This window comes from Pleurodeles waltl, chromosome 11 (genome assembly GCF_031143425.1).
Source record: "Pleurodeles waltl isolate 20211129_DDA chromosome 11, aPleWal1.hap1.20221129, whole genome shotgun sequence".
In the NCBI taxonomy this organism is placed as follows: domain Eukaryota; kingdom Metazoa; phylum Chordata; class Amphibia; order Caudata; family Salamandridae; genus Pleurodeles; species Pleurodeles waltl.
In genome coordinates this window covers 807,384,280-807,406,931 of record NC_090450.1, presented here as the reverse complement: position 1 = coordinate 807,406,931, position 22,652 = coordinate 807,384,280, and the positions used below count along the sequence as shown (strand labels likewise).

The 22,652-nt window shown below is 47.6% G+C and overlaps 1 protein-coding gene across 2 annotated transcripts in view; it reads left to right on the top strand.

Moving 5' to 3' along the window:
* The window catches only part of THOC5 (THO complex subunit 5), a 224,071-nt gene extending 222,832 nt beyond the window's left edge, over positions 1-1,239 (top strand). For both annotated transcript variants that reach the window (XM_069214584.1, XM_069214583.1), the window contains exons 19-20: positions 676-866; positions 1,017-1,239. In XM_069214584.1, coding sequence (XP_069070685.1) covers positions 676-866; positions 1,017-1,080 — 255 coding nt within the window. In that variant the 3' untranslated portion in view covers positions 1,081-1,239. The remainder of the gene's footprint in view (positions 1-675; positions 867-1,016) is intronic.
* Positions 1,240-22,652: the final 21,413 nt, after the last annotated feature.

The following is a 22,652-nucleotide window of genomic DNA, read 5'->3' as shown; positions in this document are numbered from 1 at the left end:
CTACATTGAAGCACGCGGTATAGGCTGAGTCAGTCTTAGTGAGTATCTTTTTCAAGCTTTGTCTTTTGAGGGACAGAAATCTATTAGTTCCCTGGAACTTACTAGACCGATCTGAAAAGTGTTCAACACTATTCATTATAAGCTCCTCCTTTTTAGAGATTGTGCTAAAGACCTTGAAGTCGAGTCAAATGTTCCTGTCTAACAGGACCCAGTGTGTTTGTTTTCCTACTACTTTATGGAATTATGTGCGGCATTCTACATAGATACTGTCTTTCTGTGTATCTTTTTATATCGTTTTAGGTCTAACATACAGACCGCTATAGCTTTTTCACTAGCCTGTTTTTTTTTAAAGTAGAAAGAATTGCAATTAAAAATCAGTATATATTCAAATACATAAAGGGACTTTTGGTCTGCCCTTTTCAGCCATCGATCTGTCAACGCATTGTTCACATTTTACTTCCACCCACCACAGCGTACAGCATGTGGGTTGCACATGTGTACATCGTTTTGGAAAGTAGTTGACTTCAGTGCAGGGCTGGTTGATCAGTCTTAGCTTTAATTTGTATTATAATTGCATGCTTTTTTTATTTTTGCAGTGGGTCATTATTTATTTTTGACATTCACCCATGTTTACTTAGCAGCACCTCATGCATTTGTAACTCCCATTTACTCTAGGCTATGGAGAGTGAAGTGAACGTATATTATCCAGAGCTCTACAAGCCGAAAACTGGTTTCCAGCTACTCACAAACCAACTACAGCGTCTCTGCGTGCTACTGGATGTTTACTTGGAAACTGAGAGCCACGATAACAGCGTGGAGGGCCCCAAGGAATTCCCACAGGAGAAGATGTGCCTCCGTCTGGTCAGGTAGGACCCATGTCTAAATCTCGAGATAGGACTATGTTAGGGTCTTGTGAAAAAAGACATAGAGAGTCTTGCTTGTATGCCTTGCAAATGCTAAACATTTCACCCATTGACTTCACTAATGTTCTCTTAAAATTTTTCATCCTTTTCCAGGGGTCCCAATCGTTTGAAGCCATTCAAGTATCAGCATCCCCAAGGATTTTTCAGTCATCGTTAAGCTTTGTGGTACACCGGAAACCATATGAAACATGATTCTGTGCTGACCACAATTCCTCTTGTATGCTCAGTGTTAGCTCATTCTGTCATTCTGAGGATGTTACCTTGTTCATTACTTGAATTTTTAGTTAATTAAATTTTAATATGACTACTCCAATAATAGTGGCCTCTGCATTGTCTACTCCCTTGCATATTTGTCATTGATAAAGGAGAGTACTGTTTGTGCTGTGGGGTAAAAGGTGGTTTGCTTTCACGGCCAACTTCTTGCTTTATTTTGGAGTGCTCCAGCTCTGAGTTTAGACACCTCTGATATCAGATACGAAGATGTCACTCGTGGTACAGTGTGCTCACCCAGACCAAGAGTGATGAACTAAATTACAAGACTGTGGTGAATTAGATCCTAATCTCTATGCCCTTCATATTAATGCACAATCATTTCCTCATGTTTGTTTTTAGGTAATGTATTTTATTGCACTGATCAAATACCAGGATTGGCTTCCAAAAACACTAGTTTGAGGAAAAGTATTGTTTGAGGCAAGTGTGGCTATAGATACACATGCTGTTCATACTCCTGCCATCTAAAGTTGGGCCCAGATGTACGTAAATCGTTTTTCTTCAAAGAAGTCTTTCAAGTCAAGAGACAAAGTGACTCTTCCTCTTGGTGATAAAACGCATGGTCATAGACTCCATTGTTAGATTTTCTTTCTGCCATTGGGTTCAGGTGTGTGTTCCTGTGTTGTTGTCCGACACAGTTGCAGTGGTCTTTTCAGTTCACACGTTACCTTCCCTCCATTGGTATTGTACTTAGATCGCTTTCCCTTACTTTCCTTTACAGGTCGACGTTCAGGTACTTTGATCGAGCTGGATCTTATCAATTACAGCCCGTCCTAGGCCGCGGCCATCAGGGCCTACTCCTTTCTCAGTAACGTCTCTCTACCATGCCTCGACGGTGATGGTAAGACTGCCTTTTCGCTGCTGTTCTTGCTGCCATGTGAAATACCCTCCTACAGATCTGCATTAGTTCTGTAATTGGTGTCTGTTGCTGGAACACAATGAGGCAGACTGTGACACCTGTCACGCATTACGCGCTGGGAAGATTCTTTGTGACTGTCCGCTCAATGTCGCAGAGCAACATAGAAAACACACCAGACCTTTTTGGTCCTGACAGCGTTGAGGGCAAACAGCACCCACAGCTATCAGCTGCAAATGAAGAGGTTTTCTCCCTTAAAGGCAGCTCTGACCTGGCGATCGAGGACCTCCGCCTGCTCAGCAGTCTGAGTACAGCACCAGCATCCTGAGAAGACTTTTTCCAAGAAGCATGTAGCCCCTAAGGAACATCAGAGATGGGCTTTTGGACTGCCACTGCCTTCAGGCCATGGTAGGCTCTGAGCAACTGCTTCCGTTGTCTAGCTCTGACTCTGCGCTGAAGAAACCTTTGAGACCGAGCACTTCAGCTCCGACCACCCCAGCACCAAGCTGACCTTATGGCATTGACTTCATCAGCCTCTACTCCGAGCGGAATATTTGCACCAAAACAAAAGGCAGTTTCAGAACCAGAGACTTCAGCGTCGACCTCCAAGTCCAACACTAGCACAGCAGTCAAGTCCCTCCTCCATAAGCTCAAGGAACTACTCTAGATCGGACAAAAAACGTTGGTCATGCACCGTCACACAGGCCACGTTCTTACCCGCACTTCGGGCCCTGCTGCTCCATCCTCCAAACAGCTGTCCTTCCAGGAAGTTTTAGACGGTCCAGTTCCTGCAAAACTGCGCAAGAAGGCAGATAAGACTACCAGCTCCTTACCTCTTGCACCGCCATTGCCACCAAACATTTCCCAACCTTTGGAGTTGTTGGACTCCAGGAACCGAGGCCAGGGTAGTTCCCCAAAAGGAGCCACACCCACCACCAGACCCTGACTTGCGTCGTCTTCTTCCCGATCACACAGGTGATGCCTAGAGTGTTTCTTTCCCACATGGGAAACCTTCACCTCAGATCAATGGGTTGGATATTTTCAAACATGGTTATTGTCTGGAGTCTCACTTCCACGCCTCCCACCATTCCACATTGCAAACACAGACTATCAGCTGAACATCAAACACTGCTCAAAGTGGCTAAAGAACCCGTCCCCAAGGTTCAGCAGTGTACTCACTTTACTTCCTCATAACCCCAAAAATGGCCACCTCAGACCCATTCTGGACCTCAGGCCCCTAAACAAATACATCTTATCACAGCACTTTCACATAGTAACCCTTCAGGATGTCTTTCCGCTTCTCCAGCAAGGCAACTTTATCGCTGAGCTTGACCTAAAGGATGCCTATTTCCACATCCCAATACATCCAGTTCATCGCCGATATCTCATGTTTATGGTTTGCAGAAGGGCACCACCAGTTCAAAGTCCTCCCCTTTGGGGTCACTGCACCTCTGGTATTCACCAAGTGTCTTGCGTTGGTAGCTGTTCACCTCGACAGACAGGGCAGTCATGTTTTCCCGTATCTGGACAATTGGCTCATCAAAGCTGCTACCTGTCAGTAGTGCCAAAACACACACAAGTCACTATAGATCTGCTTCATCCATCAGTGTTTACCATTATCGCCACCAAATCTCACCCCCTCCCCCTACAGATCCAGCCTTACCTAGGGGCTATTCTCAGCACAAAGGTAGCTTGGCCTGGCCCAATTCTGCAAAGGTCTAGTCTTTTCAATCACTGATCTCCTTGTGCCAACTCAGTCAGGACAGTCATGAGTCTCATAGGCATAATGGCCTCCTGCACAACCATAGTACCTCATGTGAGGCTTAACATGTGTCTGTTGCAGGAATGTTTAGCGCAATAGTGGCCTCAGATGGAGGGTCACTGGGATTATCTAGTGTTGCTCAGCCACCACGATCATCACTCACTGCAGTGGTGGAACACCAACAACCTGATGCAGGGTGCAGCCTTTCCTCAACCCTGTTCTACAGACCATTGTTATATTGGATGCCTCACTGATGGGGTGGGGCGCACACTTGCAGGAGCTGACTGTGCAGGGTCTGTCTGAAACGAGATACCAGGGTCTCTACATCAACTACCTGGAGCTTCTAGCTGTTGACCTAGCGTTGAAAGCTTTCCTTCCTCATCTAATAAGCAAGGTTGTACTTGTCTGTATGGACAACATGACAGCCTTGTACTGCCTTCAGAAACAGGAGGCACATTCTCCACAGCTGCCTGTTATCCCAGACTATTTGGCATTGGGCTGTCTGCCACAGCATTCATTTGTTAGTGGAATACCTTCCTGGTTTGGACAATGATATTGACGACCTCCTCAGCAGGATGTGGCAACAAGTCCACGAGTGGCAACGCCACCCGCAAGTCCTCCTCCTTTACTTTCACAGATGCAGTTTACTCAAATGGGTCTTTTCGCAACTGCAGACACCGAATGCCCATGCTTTGTCTACAGGCTCCCACAATCCAGCATTAATGCTTTGTTGATGAATTTGTCAGGAGTATTTGCCTACGCTTTTTCTCCTCTATCTCTTATCCATTTGTGGTTCGAAGTCTTTGGGAGACGTCCCCCATGCTCATCCTGGTAGCTCCCACATGGACTTGCCAGCCATGGTCCCCAATTCTTCTCCTTGGACCTTCTCACACTAACCATGGAGAAATCGGGCGTCCCTCAACCTGGCAATCTGCCTCCTGAAGTCGTAGAGTTTGGATACCTTAATCTTCTTCCTCAGAGTATGAGCTTTCTTAAGGAAGCCCGAAGACCAACCACCCGTGCCTGCTACGCGGTCAAATGGAAGAGGGTTGGTTGGTACTGTCACTCAAAACAAATTGACCCTTTTACCACTACAGTACTAGGTATTGTTTCTTGCTTACTTCTCTTACAGGTTTCCAGGGTAGCCTTCAGTTCTGTATGCTTGCATCTAGCCGCAGTAGCTGCCGCTCTTCAAAATAGACAACACATCACTCTCTTCAAGATACTAGTTATTAAAGCCTTCATGGAAGGTCTCAAATGGGTGATTCCTCCTCGGGTTCCACCAGCAGCCTCGTGGAATCTTAACATTGTACTCATGCCACTCAGAGGCTTTCCATTTGAGCCCCTTCACACTTGCCCCTTCAATTACTCTTTGAAGGTGGTATTTTTAATTGCTATTACCACAGGCGTGTCAGTAAGCTTCAAACATTGAACCCTGGAAAAATCCTTCCAAATTCATAGGGACCGGGTTGTCCTCTGCATAACCTCAAATTACTTCCTAAGGTACTTTCTCAATTCAGTCTTAGTCGATCTACCTGTTGTTTCCCTCAACCAGACTCTGTTACAGAATTGGCTCTCCATAGTTTGGGTGTAAAGCAAGCCTCATGTACTACATTGATAGGACAGTAACATTTAGAAAGACTCCAACTTTTTGTTGCTTTCTCCCAACCTCATAAAGGGAACGCTATATTACAGTCAGCATTGCTAGATGGATAGTTAAATACAGTCATAAATGTTATGCTAAAGCCAGGTGGATTCTACACACTCCTCATAGAGCACACACTACTCGAAAGACACAAGCTTCTATGGACTTCCTTGAAAATATCCCAATAGCTGACATTTGCAAAGCAGCTACCTAATATATATCACACACTTTCAATAAACAGTACTGTGTGGATGTTCTATTCCACCAGCTAGCTATTGTTGGCCAGGCAGTTCTCTGTACACTTTTTCAAACCACTGCAACGCCCACTGGCTGGCCACTACTTCTGGGGAGGACTGCTTTACAGTCTGCACAGCATGTGTATTTACAGCCACTTGTGCCTCGAATGGAAAATGTTACTTTTCCAGTGAGAATCTATTTGTGGAATGTAGTGCTGTGAATTCACGTGCCCACCCCCCTCCCCAGATGTCTGTGGCTGTTGCAATATCTTCTTATATCTCTTTTTCCTCTCATGCATCGACATCTCTTTACTTATCACTTCATTTAACACACTATCCTCACCCGCAGTGCAGGAAAACAATCTAACAATAAAGTGTATGCCCATGTGCATTATCACCAAGAGGAGGAGTCACTCTACCTTGTGACTCAAAAGATGTCTTTGGAGAAAAACAACTTGCACACACACCCTGGCCCAACACTAGATAGCAGGATTATGTAAGGCATTGCAAATCTACAGCACTACATGTCACAAACATATGCTTGCAAGGTGAGTAACTTTCTCCTTATCTTTGCATCCTTCAAAGTGTTATTTAACCGTAGAGAGTAGATTAATCTGGCAGTGAGTGAGAACATAATTGTTTACTTCAGAGGCCTTTGTAGACATACGATAGGGGCTTAGCATTCAGGCAGATTCCCAATCCCCACCGCACCCCTTTTCCCTGGTGCAGACTTGTAAAGAATTCATATATTACTCTGTACATGCATTCGAAGCATACAGCATTCTGTGGAGAAGGTTTCTACTGTTCACAGGCTAAGGCTAATATAGGCAGTCAAAGGAGATATACTGATACAGACTTCTAGCTGCAGATTCCTTACCTTTTAAATATTCCCTAGATGTCAGACTGGATCTAGAAATGTTTCTGCAGTACCTCTGCATGCCAGAAGGCAGCACTGTGCGGCTCCACACTGATGCTCTTCCGCTCCGGAAATTATGTGCAGAGCTTATGTAGGTGCCACTCCAGCATTGCTGATTGATGTCAGTTGCATTCTTTCTGCCCCTCTAAACTCTGACCCAGAGTTCTTAGTTTTTTTCTGTGATGTGACATTTCCGCAAAACTTCATTCAGTGTGCAAGGGATGTCACCCCAAAACAGCTGACTTTAAGCCCTGTAGGGAATGTCACAAACAAATAATTGTGATGGATCCTCATCAGATGTGCCTCAGGTACCTGGGCTCAACCTAGGACTTCAAGGCCTACAGCAACTGCTCAACAATGAGCCCGAAACCCATCAGGGAATACGAGATGAAACTTGATGTCGCCAGGCATAAGAAGACTGCTCACTGGGACTGTTCTGCCTCCAAGGTTCTATTTTGGTTCTGTTTCCCTTCCCAGAGTTGACAGAGCTGCTCCAGAGGTCAGTCTTTGTTGTGCTGCAAGTCCTCAGGAGAGCAAAAGAAACTCAAGAAATTGAAGCGGGATTCTACTACCTCATGCCACTCACATTTGCCTGAGCAGGCATGGGGGCGGCACCACCCTTCTCAATCTCACTCTTGCAGCTAGTTAGAGCACAACCGGAGCCATTCTGCATCAAATCAGTTCAGGGCAGCCATGCTCTGGCTCTCTGGATGGATTCCTGCTGACTCCCTCTGGCATGCATCCATGCCCCATGGAGCTGAGAGGCCTCCCACCTAGGATACTTTTGATGCGTTTTCCTTCTGCGCCAGGTGCTAGGTGGACCTTCTGAGCCTGTTTAGCCACTTGTTACAACCTCACTACTGGTGCCACAACCCACCCCAGTCCTGGGCACTTCAGCGCTGATGCTGACTTCACCAATGACAGAGGAGGTTGCCCAAATGTTCTCTCCTTGACTGAAATAGTGCCCAGCCCAGCTCCTCCTGAGGTGCCACTTCCCCAACTTGATTTGTCAGAACGGTGCCAACTCTCCGTTTTCTATTTTTGGGACAGATTTGGATAGTGACTGTGAACCTGGTGAGGAGTTCGCTCAGCCCTACCAGGATGATAATTAATAGAAGGACTTACTGGAGACTGGTGGCCTCAGTACCTCTGTGGAAACAGGTCTTTTTTTTCTCCCACTGGATCAGCCACAGAGGAATTGGCTTCCTATGCCATGGTAATGCATAGCGTGACCGAAGTTCTTGACCTTCAGCTCCCCCACCTTGGAGAATAACTTGACCGGGGCAGACATCATTGGAGCCACTTCTTCCTTTCAATGAAGTTCTGAAAGATGTCTTATTGGTAGCTTGAACCAAACCATGCATTGGCCCACCAGTCAACCCACAAATTCCTAGACCATTGCCCTGCACCAGTTAAATCTGGCTTTTCTTTTGCTCCATCCCTCACCTGCAAACCTAGTGGTGCAGGCTCCACCAGCCACTTTAATACCAGCACTTTTCTTACCACTCTCCCTGATAGGGAATCTAAGCAAGTGGAAACATTCTGCAAACTTGCCTTTTCCTCTACCACCTTGGCCCTCCGCTCTGTTAATGCCAGATGTTTATTGGAGTGCTACTCTCATGCCCTTTGGGATTCGGTGGCACAAGTCCTTGTTGGTTTGCCCAAAGACCTTTGCCCTTTGTTCTCTCAGACAATTCAGGATGGTTGTGATGCAGCCAAGTTCACAATTCGTTGTGGCTTGGACACCACTGATTCTAGCGAGTGGGCTGTGTGTGGCTGCAATCAATTGGGTGAAGATGTCCAGTGCTCTAGGATGGACATGCCCTTTTATGGGACTCTCCTGTTTAAGGACAAAGCTGATTCCACTCTTAAGCATTTTAGGGAAAGTGGGGCTAACATTAACTTTCTGGGCTGTTCCGTCTGCCTTACCCACTACAACAGTTCCATTGCTCCTTTCATGGCTTCAGCCGAGGTGTCTCGTACTACCAGCCTGTCTGGCCCTCACAGGGAGCAAAGATGTTTTGCTGTAGAGGCTGTGGTACTCACCACCCTCGAGCCAAGGTCAGCATTCTGGCCAGTCTACTGACAAAAGTGCGTCCCCACCTGTGAAAACCGCTTTTGCGTGCCCTGGTGAGAGGCAGAATCCACAGTTTCATACTGGGTTGCAGGCGATCTCTTCGGAGAGGTGGGTCCTACAGATTGTTTGCAGGCAACATGCCCTAACCTTTCTTTCTTCCCTGACACACCTTCCACCAGCGACTGACGGAGGACCAGCTCTCCATTTTGTGGCAGAAAATGCAAGTTCTTTTAGTGAAAGGGGCTCTGAAGAGGTTGCCGGCGCCAGAAGTAAAACCTGGTTATTATTCTCGCCACTTTCTGGTGCCTGAGAAGGATAGTGGTCTTTGGCTTATTTAGATTTGTGCTTTCTCAATGCCTTTCTCTGGAAAGAGGAATTCAGTATTCTCACTCTGACCCAGGTCCTGACTTCCCTTGACCCTAGAAACTGGATGGTGGCGCTGGACATGCATCATGCCTATTTCCATATGTAGGAAGTTGGCTCTGTATGTGCTATTTCAAAGTAAGGAATAGCATGCACAGAGTCCAAGGGTTCCCCTTAGAGGTAAGATAGTGGCAAAAAGAGATAATACTAATGCTCTATTTTGTGGTAGTGTGGTCGAGCAGTAGGCTTATCAAAGGAGTAGTGTTAAGCATTTGTTGTACATACACACAGGCAATAAATGAGGAACACACACTCGGAGACAAATCCAGCCAATAGGTTTTGTTATAGAAAAATATATTTTCTTAGTTTATTTTAAGAACCACAGGTTCGAATTCTACATGTAATATCTCATTTGAAAGGTATTGCAGGTAAGTACTTTAGGAACTTTGAATCATTTCATTAGCATGTATACTTTTCACATAAAACACAATAAGCTGTTTTAAAAGTGGACACAGTGCAATTTTCACAGTTCCTGGGGGAGGTAAGTTATTGTTAGTTTTAACAGGTAAGCAAGTCACTTACAGGTTTCAGTTTTTGGTCCAAGGTAGCCCACTGTTGGGGGTTCAGAGCAACCCCAAAGTTATCACACCAGCAGCTCAGGGCCGGTCAGGTGCAAAGGTCAAAGAGGTGCCCAAAACACATAGGCTATAATGGAGAGAAGGGGGTGCCCCGGTTCCAGTCTGCCTGCAGGTAAGTACCCGCGTCTTCGGAGGGCAGACCAGGGGGGTTTTGTAGGGCACCAGGGCGGGACACAAGTCCAAACAGAAAGTACACCCTCAGCAGCGCGGGGGCGGCCGGGTGCAGTGTGCAAACAAGCGTCGGGTTTCCTTTAGTTTTCAATGGGAGACCAAGGGGTCTCTTCAGCGATGCAGGCAGGCAAGGGGGGGGGCTCCTCGGGGTAGCCACCACCTGGGCAAGGGAGAGGGCCTCCTGGGGGTCACTCCTGCACAGAAGTTCCGTTTCTTTAGGGGCTGGGGGCTGCGGGTGCAGGGTCTTTCCCAGCCGTCGGGAAATGGAGTTCAGACAGTCGCGGTCAGGGGGAGCCTGGGGATTCCCTCTGCAGGCGTCGCTGTGGGGGCTCAGGGGGGACAACTTTGGTTACTCAGTCGTAGAGTCGCCGGAGGGTCCTCCCTGAGTTGGTTGTTCTCCACCAGTCGAGTCGGGGTCGCCGGGTGCAGTGTTGCAAGTCTCACGCTTCTTGCGGGGAGTTGCAGGGGTCTTTAAATCTGCTCCTTGTAACAAAGTTGCAGTTCTTTTGGAGCAGTGCCGCTGTCCTCGGGAGCTTCTTGTCTTTTTCGAAGCAGGGCAGTCCTCAGAGGATTCAGAGGTCGCTGGTCCCTTGGAAAGCGTCGCTGGAGCAGGTTCTTTGGAAGGCAGGAGACAGGCCGGTAAGTCTGGGGCCAAGGCAGTTGGTGTCTTCTGTTCTTCCTCTGCAGGGGTTTGTCAGCTCGGCAGTCCTTCTTCTTGTAGTTGCAGGAATCTAAATTCTTAGGTTCAGGGGAGCCCTTAAATAATAAATTTAAGGGCGTTTTTAGGTCTGGGGGGTTAGTAGCCAATGGCTACTAGCCCTGAGGGTGGGTACACCCTCTTTGTGCCTCCTCCCAAGGGGAGGGGGACACATTCCTATCCCTATTGGGGGAATCCTCCTTCTACAAGATGGAGGATTTCTAAAAGTCAGTTTCACCTCAGCTCAGGACACCTTAGGGGCTGTCCTGACTGGCCAGTGACTCCTCCTTGTTTTTCTCATTATCTCTCCTGGACTTGCCGCCAAAAGTGGGGGCTGTGTCCAGGGGGCGGGCATCTCCACTAGCTGGAGTGCCCTGGGGCATTGTAACACGAAGCTTGAGCCTTTGAAGCTCACTGCTAGGTGTTACAGTTCCTGCAGGGGGGAGGTGTGAAGCACCTCCACCCAGAGCAGGCTTTGTTTCTGTCCTCAGAGAGCACAAAGGCTCTCACCGCATGAGGTCAGACACTCGTCTCTCAGCAGCAGGCTGGCAGAGACCAGTCAGTCCTGCACTGAACAATTGGGTAAAATACAGGGGGTATCTCTAAAATGCCCTCTGTGTGCATTTTTTAATAAATCCAACACTGGCATCGGTGTGGGTTTATTATTCTGAGAAGTTTGATTCTAAACTTCCCAGTATTCAGTGTAGCCATTATGGAGCTGTGGAGTTCGTTTTTGACAGACTCCCAGACCATATACTCTTATGGCTACCCTGCACTTACAATGTCTAAGGTTTTGCTTAGACACTGTAGGGGCATAGTGCTCATGCACATATGCCCTCACCTGTGGTATAGTGCACCCTGCCTTAGGGCTGTAAGGCCTGCTAGAGGGGTGACTTACCTATGCCACAGGCAGTGTGAGGTTGGCATGGCACCCTGAGGGGAGTGCCATATCGACTTAGTCATTTTCTCCCCACCAGCACACACAAGCTGGCAAGCAGTGTGTCTGTGCTGAGTGAGGGGTCCCTAGGGTGGCATAAGACATGCTGCAGCCCTTAGAGACCTTCCCTGGCATCAGGGCCCTTGGTACCAGGGGTACCAGTTACAAGGGACTTACCTAGGTGCCAGGGTTGTGCCAATTGTGGAAACAATGGTACATTTTAGGTGAAAGAACACTGGTGCTGGGGCCTGGTTAGCAGGGTCCCAGCACACTTCTCAGTCAAGTCAGCATCAGTATCAGGCAAAAAGTGGGGGGTAACTGCAACAGGGAGCCATTTCTTTACACAATATAATTGTCCCTCCGGCCTATCAGTGCTACCTACAGTTTTTGGTGGAATAGGAGCATTTTCAGTTCACTATGCCCCCATTTCTTCTCACTATCGCCCATCTGGTGGTCTTCCCCTACATCGATGACTGTCTGTTGAAAGTGGGTTTGGTCCAGGCAGTAGTCAACCATTTACAGATTATAGTAAACATCCTGTCATCTTTGATGTTCACTATCAACATGCTGAAGTCACACCTGACTACTTCTTGGATGCACCCCTCCCCCCTTCATCTGAGCCATTGTGGACATTGTTCTATATTGTGCCTTCCTCCCAGAAAAGAGAGTCCAGGACATTCAAGCTATGAGCCCAATCTTTCTGTATTGGTCCTAAATTTCAGTGAGGTAAACTCTGAGGCTGCATGGACTAATGGCCTCCTGCATCCTGCTAGTCAAGCACGTAAGGTGGCATATCTGGCTCTGCAGTGGGATCTGAAGTTATAGTGGACCTCACATCAAGGGGACCTCTCCAACCATGTTCAGGTTTTCGGAGGAGACTGCAAAACATCTGCAGTAGTGATTACTGCAGATCCCTCTCCTTTCCTCTCTCAGAACTGAGAGTGGGGGGACTGATGCATTGATTCTTGGTTGGGTGGTCCATCTAGGAGAGGTGGAAATCTGAAACCTCTGACCCCAGCTCCACATCAACCTTCTGGAGCTGAGAGCCATCTGCATGTTGAAAGCCTTCCTTCTGTACATCAATTGGATGCTGGTACAGGCACTCAGGGACACCACTGCCACGTGGTACTGCAACAAACAGGATGGGTGGGATCAGAGACCCTGTGCCAAGAGGCCTTGCACCTTTTGAAATGGTTGGATCGCTAAGGAATTGTCCTGGTGGTGAACCACCTGGCAGGATCATTGAATGCCTGAGTGTACAAGATCAACCATCTGTGCCTAGCTGATGGTGGTTGACCGTTACACCCACATATGGCACAAGATCTCTTTTGCAACTCTGTGCCGTCCCCATTCTGAACCCTGACTCTAACATGGAGGGACGTCGCCCGGTGCCGGCTGAAGCCATGCCTTCTAGGCCAGAGCCTGAGCCCTATTCTTATAGGCTAGGACTTGGGAAGGATTGGGAGGGCTTCCTGGACCCTGAATACCAGCCTTTCATCTCAAACATTGGCTGGTGTGAGGAAAGCCATTGGACTGGGCACCTCTCCAGAAAACTAGCATGGCTACAGAGGAGGGAGCTCCTTTTGCAGTAGCAGTGAGAAGGGCAGCAGAGGTCCTGGACCTTTGCCTGCCTCCTGTGGTAGTCAAGACGAATGGTAGTGACCCATTCAGAGCAGCATCTCCCTTTTAATGATGCCCTTGCAGATGTGCTGCTTGGGGCATAGTCCAAGCCCAGCACAGGGTCTCCTGTGAACAGGACGATTGCCCACCACTACCAGCCATGCCAGGATACCCCAACTTCCTCACACACCACCATACCCGGAGAGCTTGGTGTTCCAAGCCTCTTCGTGCCACGTAAATCCTGGTGCATTCCCTGCCACACAACCAGATAGGGAATCCAAGAGGTTGGACACCTTAGTGGAAGATGTTTTCTTCCACCAGCCTGGCACTGCGGTCTGTGAACACCACATGCTTTTTGAGTTGCTGTAGGAGGCTGGACTGGGTTGTAGTGAGTACCAAGGGGTACTTACACCTTGCACCAGGCCCAGTTATCCCTTATTAGTGTATAGGGTGTCTAGCAGCATAGGCTGATAGATAATGGTAGCTTAGCAGAGCAGCTTAGGCTGAACTAGGAGACGAGTGAAGCTCCTACAGTACCCCTAGTGTCACTTGCACAATATCATAAGTAAACACAATACACAGATATACTAAAAATAAAGGTACTTTATTTTTATGACAATATGCCAAAGTATCTGAGTGTACCCTCAGTATGAGGATAGCAAATATACACAAGATTTATGTACACAATACCAAAATATGCAGTAATAGTATTAGAAAACAGTGCAAACAATGTATAGTTACAATAGGATGCAATGGAGACACATAGGGATAGGGGCAACACAAACCATATACTCCAAAAGTGGAATGCGAATCACGAATGGACCCCAAACCTATGTGCCCTTGTAGAGGGTTGCTGGGACTATTAGAAAATAGTAAGGGTTAGAAAAATAGCCCACCCCAAGACCCTGAAAAGTGAGTGCAAAGTGCACTAAAGTTCCCCAAAGGACATAGAAGTTGTGATAGGGGAATTCTGCAGGAAAGACACAAACCAACAATGCAACAACGATGGATTTCCAGTCGAGGGTACCTGTGGAACAAGGGGACCAAGTCCAAAAGTCACAAGCAAGTCGGAGATGGGCAGATGCCCAGGAAATGCCAGCTGTGGGTGCAAAGAAGCTGCTACTGGACAGTAGAAGCTTAGGTTTCTGCAGGAACGACAAGGGCTAGAGACTTCCCCTTTGGAGGACGGATCCCTCACGCGGTGGAGAGTCGTGCAGAAGTGTTTTCCCGCCGAAAGACCACCAACAAGCCTTGCTAGCTGCAAATCGTGCGGTAAGGGTTTTTGGATGCTGCTGTGGCCCAGGAGGGACCAGGATGTCGCCAATTGCGTCAGGGGACAGAGGGGGCGTCGAGCAAGACAAGGAGCCCTCTCAGCAGCAGGCAGCACCCGCAGAAGTGCCAGAAACAGGCACTACGAGGATGCGTGAAACGGTGCTCACCCGAAGTCGCACAAAGGAGTCCCACGTCGCCGGAGAACAACTTAGGAGGTCGTGCAATGCAGGTTAGAGTGCTGTGGACCCAGGCTGGACTGTGCACAAAGGAGTTCCGCCGGAAGTGCACGGAGGCCGGAGTAGCTGCAAAAGTCGCGGTTCCCAGCAATGCAGTCTGGCGTGGGGAGGCAAGGACTTACCTCCACCAAACTTGGACTGAAGAGTCACTGGACTGTGGGAGTCACTTGGACAGAGTTGCTGGATTCAAGGGACCTCGCTCGTCGTGCTGAGAAGAGACCCAGGGGACCGGTGATGCAGTTCTTTGGTGCCTGCGGTTGCAGGGGGACGATTCTGTCGACCCACGGGAGATTTCTTCGGAGCTTCTAGTGCAGAGAGGAGGCAGACTACCCCCACAGCATGCACCACCAGGAAAACAGTCGAGAAGGCGGCAGGATCAGCGTTACAGAGTTGCAGTAGTCGTCTTTGCTACTATGTTGCAGTTTTGCAGGCTTCCAGCGCGGTCAGCAGTCGATTCCTTGGCAGAAGGTGAAGAGAGAGATGCAGAGGAACTCGGATGAGCTCTTGCATTCGTTATCTAAAGAATCCCCAGAGACAGAGACCCTAAATAGCCAGAAAAGAGGGTTTGGCTACCTAGGAGAGAGGATAGGCTAGCAACACCTGAAGGAGCCTATCAGAAGGAGTCTCTGACGTCACCTGGTGGCACTGGCCACTCAGAGCAGTCCAGTGTGCCAGCAGCACCTCTGTTTCCAAGATGGCAGAGGTCTGGAGCACACTGGAGGAGCTCTGGACACCTCCCAGGGGAGGTGCAGGTCAGGGGAGTGATCACTCCCCTTTCCTTTGTCCAGTTTCGCGCCAGAGCAGGGCTAAGGGGTCCCTGAACCGGTGTAGACTGGCTTATGCAGAAATGGGCACCAAATGTGCCCATGAAAGCATTTCCAGAGGCTGGGGGAGGCTACTCCTCCCCTGCCTTCACACCATTTTCCAAAGGGAGAGGGTGTAACACCCTCTCTCAGAGGAAGTCCTTTGTTCTGACATCCTGGGACAAGCCTGGCTTGACCCCAGGAGGGCAGAAACCTGTCTGAGGGGTTGGCAGCAGCTGCAGTGAAACCCCAGGAAAGGCAGTTTGGCAGAACCAGGGTCTGTGCCACAGACCACTGGGTTCATGGGATTGTGCCAACTATGCCAGGATGGCATAGAGGGGGCAATTCCATGATCATAGACATGTTACATGGCCATATTCGGAGTTACCATTGTGAAGCTACATATAGGTAGTGACCTATATGTAGTGCACGCGTGTAATGGTGTCTCCGCACTCACAAAGTCTGGGGAATTGGCCCTGAACAATGTGGGGGCACCTTGGCTAGTGCCAGGGTGCCCTCACACTAAGTAACTTTGCACCTAACCTTTACCAGGTAAAGGTTAGACATATAGGTGACTTATAAGTTACTTAAGTGCAGTGTAAAATGGCTGTGAAATAACGTGGACGTTATTTCACTCAGGCTGCAGTGGCAGGCCTGTGTAAGAATTGTCAGAGCTCCCTATGGGTGGCAAAAGAAATGCTGCAGCCCATAGGGATCTCCTGGAACCTCAATACCCTGGGTACCTCAGTACCATATACTAGGGAATTATAAGGGTGTTCCAGTAAGCCAATGTAAATTGGTAACATTGGTCACTTGCCTGTTAGTGACAATTTGAAAGAAATGAGAGAGCATAACCACTGAGGTTCTGATTAGCAGAGCCTCAGTGAGACAGTTAGTCACTACACAGGTAACACATTCAGGCACACTTATGAGCACTGGGGCCCTGGCTGACAGGGTCCCAGTGACACATACAACTAAAACAACATATATACATTGAAAAATGGGGATAACATGCCAGGCAAGATGGTACTTTCCTACAGTTGCTACTCCCAAGCTCTGTGGGATATGGTTATACAGGTGCTGCCATTGGTTCCAGAGGACGCCTGAGCAGTGCTTTCCCAAGCTGTAGCCGACAGGAGAGATGCAACTAATTTCACTGTCAAATTGGGACAGGATACCACTAACTTGCTGGGCAGTTCGGTTTCATTGACTTTGGCCTTAAAGCACCATGTCTGGCTGAGGACAGTTGGTTTTTTCAGGGCTGTCCAAACATCGCTTATAAACATGCCCTTTGATGGGTCTAGTCTCTTCAGAGATAAGGCAGATTCAGTGCTGGAGTGGAGACTGGTTCTTGGGCCTTTTCATGGCCCCCTGCAACTCCCAATCTGCCTTTTGCTCCTTTTGTGGCCTGGCAAGGGGCTTCCCGCTGCGTCTATACGCACAAAGCCACCACAGTGCACAAGCTTCCAAGCCTCTTTATGGCCAAGAACATGGTTCCCACAGACACTGTGAGCTGGGAAGCCAAATGTTGGGCAGTCCATCCCCTCCATCAAGGCAGCTGCAGCCTTGAAACCATTATAGTCTGCCCTCTTACCTTCATGGCACCACTGGTGAGGCAGGATACACCATCATCTGCCCCACTGGTGGTCTATCACATCTAACCAATAGGTCCTCTGTATAGTCTGAAGGGGATACTCCTTCCCATTTGTGTCAACCCCCCGCTTTAATGCCACCCACATGTGACAGTCTGATGGAGGACTATCTGTCTCTTCTCTGACAAAGTCACAGTTTTCTTTGCTAAGGGAGCCACCAGAAGTAGGTTGTGGTTGCTATTCCCGCTACTTTCTGGTGCCCAAGAAGGACAGAGATCTTAGTCCTATCCTGGATCTGTGCCCTCTCAACTGCCCCCTCAATAAGGAGAAGGTAAAAATGCTCATGCTCGCTGAAGTCCAGCCCACCCTGTACCCAGGAGACTGGATGGTAGCATTGAACTTGCAGGACGCATATTTCCTCATTCCTGTCCTGCCAGCCAGCAGGCATTACCTGCGGTTCACTGTGAGTTACGTGTACTTTCAGTGCACCATGCTCCCTTTTGACCTTACCAGCATCCCTCGGATGTTCACCAAGATGATGGCGGTGGTCGCCACTAATCTGCAGAGATCAGGGGTGTCAGACTTCCTTATCTCGACAACTGGTTTTTGAAGGCAGGCTCGTCCCAGGCTGTCATCTTTCACCTCCAGACCTCGACGGACCTCCTGCACTTGCTGGGGTTCACTATCAACGTGCCGAAGTCACACCCAACTCCCTCTTAGACTCTTCCTTTCTTTGGAGCTATTCTGGACATGGTGCAGTTTCCCAGCTTATCTTCTTGCCGAACGGTGATTCCAGTATATTCAGGCTATGATATTGATGTTTCAGCCTCTATCCTGGATTTCGGTGAGACTGACCTGGCGCTGCTGGGCCTCATGGCCACCTGCCTTCTGCTTGTGACACATGCCTGCTGGCCTATGTGGGCTCTGCAGTGGGACCTGAAGTTCCAGTGGACGAAGCATCAGGGGAACCTCTACCACATGATCTCAGAGGGAACAGCAAAAGGCTTGCAGCAGTGGCTAACAAACCACGATTGGGTCAGCCGCAAAACCCTGTCCCTTGCCCAACTAGGTCTGACAGTAGTGAGGGGGCATCACTCCTGGGATGGGGTGGCCATCTTGGAGAGATGGAGATCAGAGGACTCTGGTCTCCGACGGAATTTGGGTGCCAGATCAACCTTTTGGAGCTCCATGCTATCCTGCTGGCATTAAGCCTTTCTACCCTCCATTCAGGGAAGACTAGTGCAATTGATCATTGACGACAACACCACCATGTGATACTGCAACAAACAAGGCATGATTGGGTCATTGCCTCTCTGGACCTGGTAGGGACATTAGGGCATATCCCTGATTGATAAACACCTGGTGGATTCTGAACGCCAGGGGAGACTAACTCAGCCAAAGATGCCTAGCGGTTCACAAATGGCAATCCATCCAGTGGTGGTGCAAGGCCTCTTTCACTAGTAGGGAGAGCCTTGGTTAGATCGGTTCTCCATTGCTGACACCTCACTATGTCAGCAGTTCTTCGTGTTTTCGTCTCGAGTGGAGCTCAGGCCACCTGCACACCTTTCTGCCCATACTACTTCTGTCCAGAGTTCTCAAGGAGATCAGGAGTGACAGGGCCCAAGTAATCCTTGTGGCTCTGGACTGGGCTTGCAGAATTTGGTATCCAGAGCTGTTGAACATGGCCATCAGTCCTCCGATCAAGCTACCTTTTTAGGAGGATCATCTGTTGCAGCAGCATGAATAGGGCTCTGCACAAACCTGTCTACGCTCCACATTCTTGCATGGAGACTGGGTGGTGACAGTTGACCGCTTCTGCCTAAAGTCTGCAATGTTATTCTGCCAGCAATGCTTCCCTCCACCATAATGGTGTATGTCTGCTGCTGGGGGCAAGTTTGTGGCATGGTCTGCAGACAAACAGGTTGACCCCTTTTCTGCTCCCCTTCCAAAGGTTCTTCTCTTTGTTCTTTCTCTTGCCAGGCAGGGCTCTGCTCTGGACACCTCAAAGAGCTATGTTTCTGCATTTCTGCAGTTGCCTGAGCGGCCATCACTCTTCTAATCCCCTATTGTACATAGGTTTCTGAAAGGATTGAAACATATGTTTCCTCCTTCTCCTTTTATTATGCCTCATTAGGACCTTAATCAAGTCATGATGTGATCTCCCTTTCACTGTTTCTGTAAGCGTCCTCTCAGTCTTCTTCCCATCAATATGGCCATTTTGATAGCAATAACATCTACCCCGGACGGTCAGTGAGCTGCAGGCTTAGTCATCCAATTCTCCAACATCTACCCAGACAAGCTGGTTCTGCAAACTAGTGCTTCCCTACTACAGTATCTCGTCACCTTTCTTGTAGGCCAGTCCATCACTCTGCCTACTTTTTTTTCATTCTGCTACATCCCTCTAAAGAAGAGGAGCAACTCCACCTTCGGGACCCAAAAAGTGCGTTGTCATTCTACCCTGAATTAATTAAAGAGTTTCAGGTGGACAACCAGCTCTTCGTGGGGTATGTCGGAGCGAGGAGGGGAAAGACTGTGCAGAAGCAGACCATCTCCTGATGGATCATGCTCTGCATTAAAATCTGCTATGCATTGGCCAAGAAGCAACCCCAGGGGGCTTGTGCACTCATTCCACCAGAACTAAAGCCGCGTCCACTGCCTAAGCACACGATGTTCCGGTCCTAGATACCTGCCAGGCAGCAATGTGGGCATCCCTGCACACGTTTACCAAGCACTACTGCCTGGACAGTCAGGTCCGTAGGGATGAGGATTTTACCTGTTCGGTCCTGTGTGACTTTTTGGTTTTAAATAATTTCGCAGATAAACCGCTGGGGAAGAATTGCTTAGGTATCTAGTCTAAGGTAAGGAATCTGCAGCTAAATAGTCTTTCTACCAGATATGCATTACTGAAGGTAAGTAACTTTGAAACACAAGAGATAGCAAAGCTTTCTATTATTCATTCGAATAGTCCCTTTTACATTTCAGTTTCACACTCGGGTAGTACTCAGAATATGGATTTTTGGGTTAGTAAGAAGGGGAAAGCAAGTGAGGCATCTATGATTCCCTTATAGGCTCATAACATTCTGTTGCAAGGATATTGGGTCATTTACAGCCAGGTTTTTAACCTCAGAATTATTTCTCTAGTCTGCCTTCTGTTTCTGCTTAATGTGTTAATATTCTTGTGTTTTCATTGGGATAACTGGCGGGATGTATGTAAACAAGCAAATAAATCACTCTGTACAAACAAAAGAAATTTGTAGTTATGAGCCTTCCATAAGAGCATCACCATTTATGTGACGCATGCAGCTTGCAATTTCAGGAGGCCAACAGGCACCGCAAGTCGCACCATGCTGCACTTGAAAAGTGAATCCATGTATTAAGATGAGAAATAAAGTGAGTCCTAAATGGATCTTTGTCTCTCTGGCATATGCCTTATGGATGTATGAGGTCTGATCCTTTTTTGGAAGCATGTTGTTCCGGATCCAGTTGGCAATATTTTACAAGCCTTTCCTACAACTCCAAAAATATTCAGTCTCCTCATTGTGCACCATACCTTGTGATCCTGTTGGCTTTCTCATGATCCAATAGATTTTCGTTATCTGATTTCTTGACTATCAACAGTAGTGATTTATTTACCAATGCTTCTCATACCAAATGTGCTTAAAGGACTGGTTCTTGAAACAACCACCTTTAAATGCCTAAGCCTTCTGTGTGCCAGTGGCACCAGTAACTGGGAGTTGCTACTTTAATATAGCTTTGTTTGTTTTGTTGAGCAGCAAGTCTCACTTTTCAGTAATGGCCAAAACAATATTCTGGAGTAATAGTTTTCTTTAATTAGCAAAATAAGTCATGGTAGTTTCGTGAATATGCTGCACATTTTCATGTTCATCAGGAAAGCCCATTGCACAGGATTTAACCTTTTATCATCAAATGGTTGAATACTGGTATTCTCGGAATCTCCTCTAGAATGTTGTGCACAGCAGCACTAAAACAAATGTAATACAATGGACTTTAGGTAATACTCTTGATTATTTGATCTGCACTGCAGCCCCTGCTTCATGTTTAGAGAATCCTCTGCCTGAAATACTGCTTGATCAGCATTCATTCAACAAGGTAATCAGTTTAAACGGTACGAACTGCCCAGCCATTCACATGCTGCTTTGTAGCAGATAACTGATGCTCATATATTTATTTTCCTATGGACTTCTCCACTTTCAAGTGGAATCCACTCAGGGGAGTATCTTTATTGGCTTAATTTCATCATGGCTTACACTCCAGGCCCCACAATGTCTACAAACATCTATGCAGGCAACGTCTACGTAGAACATTTGTACTACTTTTGACTCAGTATTGCTCCAAAGGATTATTAAATTCAGCAGTTATTTCCTTCAAGACCGTTGTGTGCAAGAGAAGTTATTTACCCCTCTGTCTTACCGTATTCTGGTAAGGACTCCATCAACATTTTTGCTGTTTATAAAAACACCCCAAAACAGATCGTTGCTGACTCGTCAACACCTGCAAATGAAAGGTGAAAGACTGAATTGACCCAGGTCCCCCATTACAAGCTCTCTACATCTTTGGTGAAGAAAGAAAGTGTGATCCCTACCTTAGCCATCTGAACTTGCTCCCTCACTAACAACTCACTCATTTACATCACCGATGTCAAGTCTTAATTCATGAGACACTTATATATGACTTCCTTGTCAGTAATGACATACTTATCATCAAAAAACACCTTATCAACGAAAAGACCTGCCTCATCGTTGACTGATAAACCTTATAAATAGTTGATTACTTTATCAATGACTAAGCTAATGGGACAAATAAAGCCTTGCAAAGTTTTAATTTATGTGAATATTAAAATGTTCATGCCGTTGTTGGTAATCGCATTGGGTATTGTAGTTTGTCAGATTAAGGTGCTTACATAATTTCTGAACATATTGTGCAGGAAGAAATGAAACCGGGAAAAAGTTACATCTCCGAGAAGCTGTCTTACCCGGTCTGGTGGATAAATGCTTCCTGGATTGGTGGTGAACACCAAAGGAGATGGATGGAATGTTTGAATTATTCTCATCCACTGCTAATAACTGGGGTTGGATCCCAGACCATTTTGTTTTTGTATACCATGCCACATAGATTAGTCTTAACCATATGCCAGTCAGCCTTGGCCTTGTTCCAGTAAGAACAGTACAACTCGAACAGCCAAGCCATGTCCTCTCTGAATCTGAACACATGTAACCCAAGATCTGTTTAAATCTGTTTGTGCCTCTTCAAGTGGGTGCAACTTGGTTTCAGCGGCACAGTGAGCATGGGACCCACGTGTGGTTATACCTTTTGTACCTAGGGTGTCAAAATGAAGAACAAAAAATAATGGTTGTGACGCTTGAATTAATATCAGCCTCTAGTATTTACTCGGGCCTCATCTCTGTCCATCGTACTGCATTGGTGGTGGCACAGAGTTTGATAACTGGGCAGGAAGAATTCAGGCCTTTTTCCAAATTGCCAAGTACCAGAAGTCTCCACTGGTCCAAGTCTAAACTTCTGTCCAGGAGACAGTCCGGAGTGCATACAATGGGAAGTAGGGAGACGACCTGGGTAGAAGACTCTGACAGATGCGCCAACAAAGTATTATCTTGGCTGT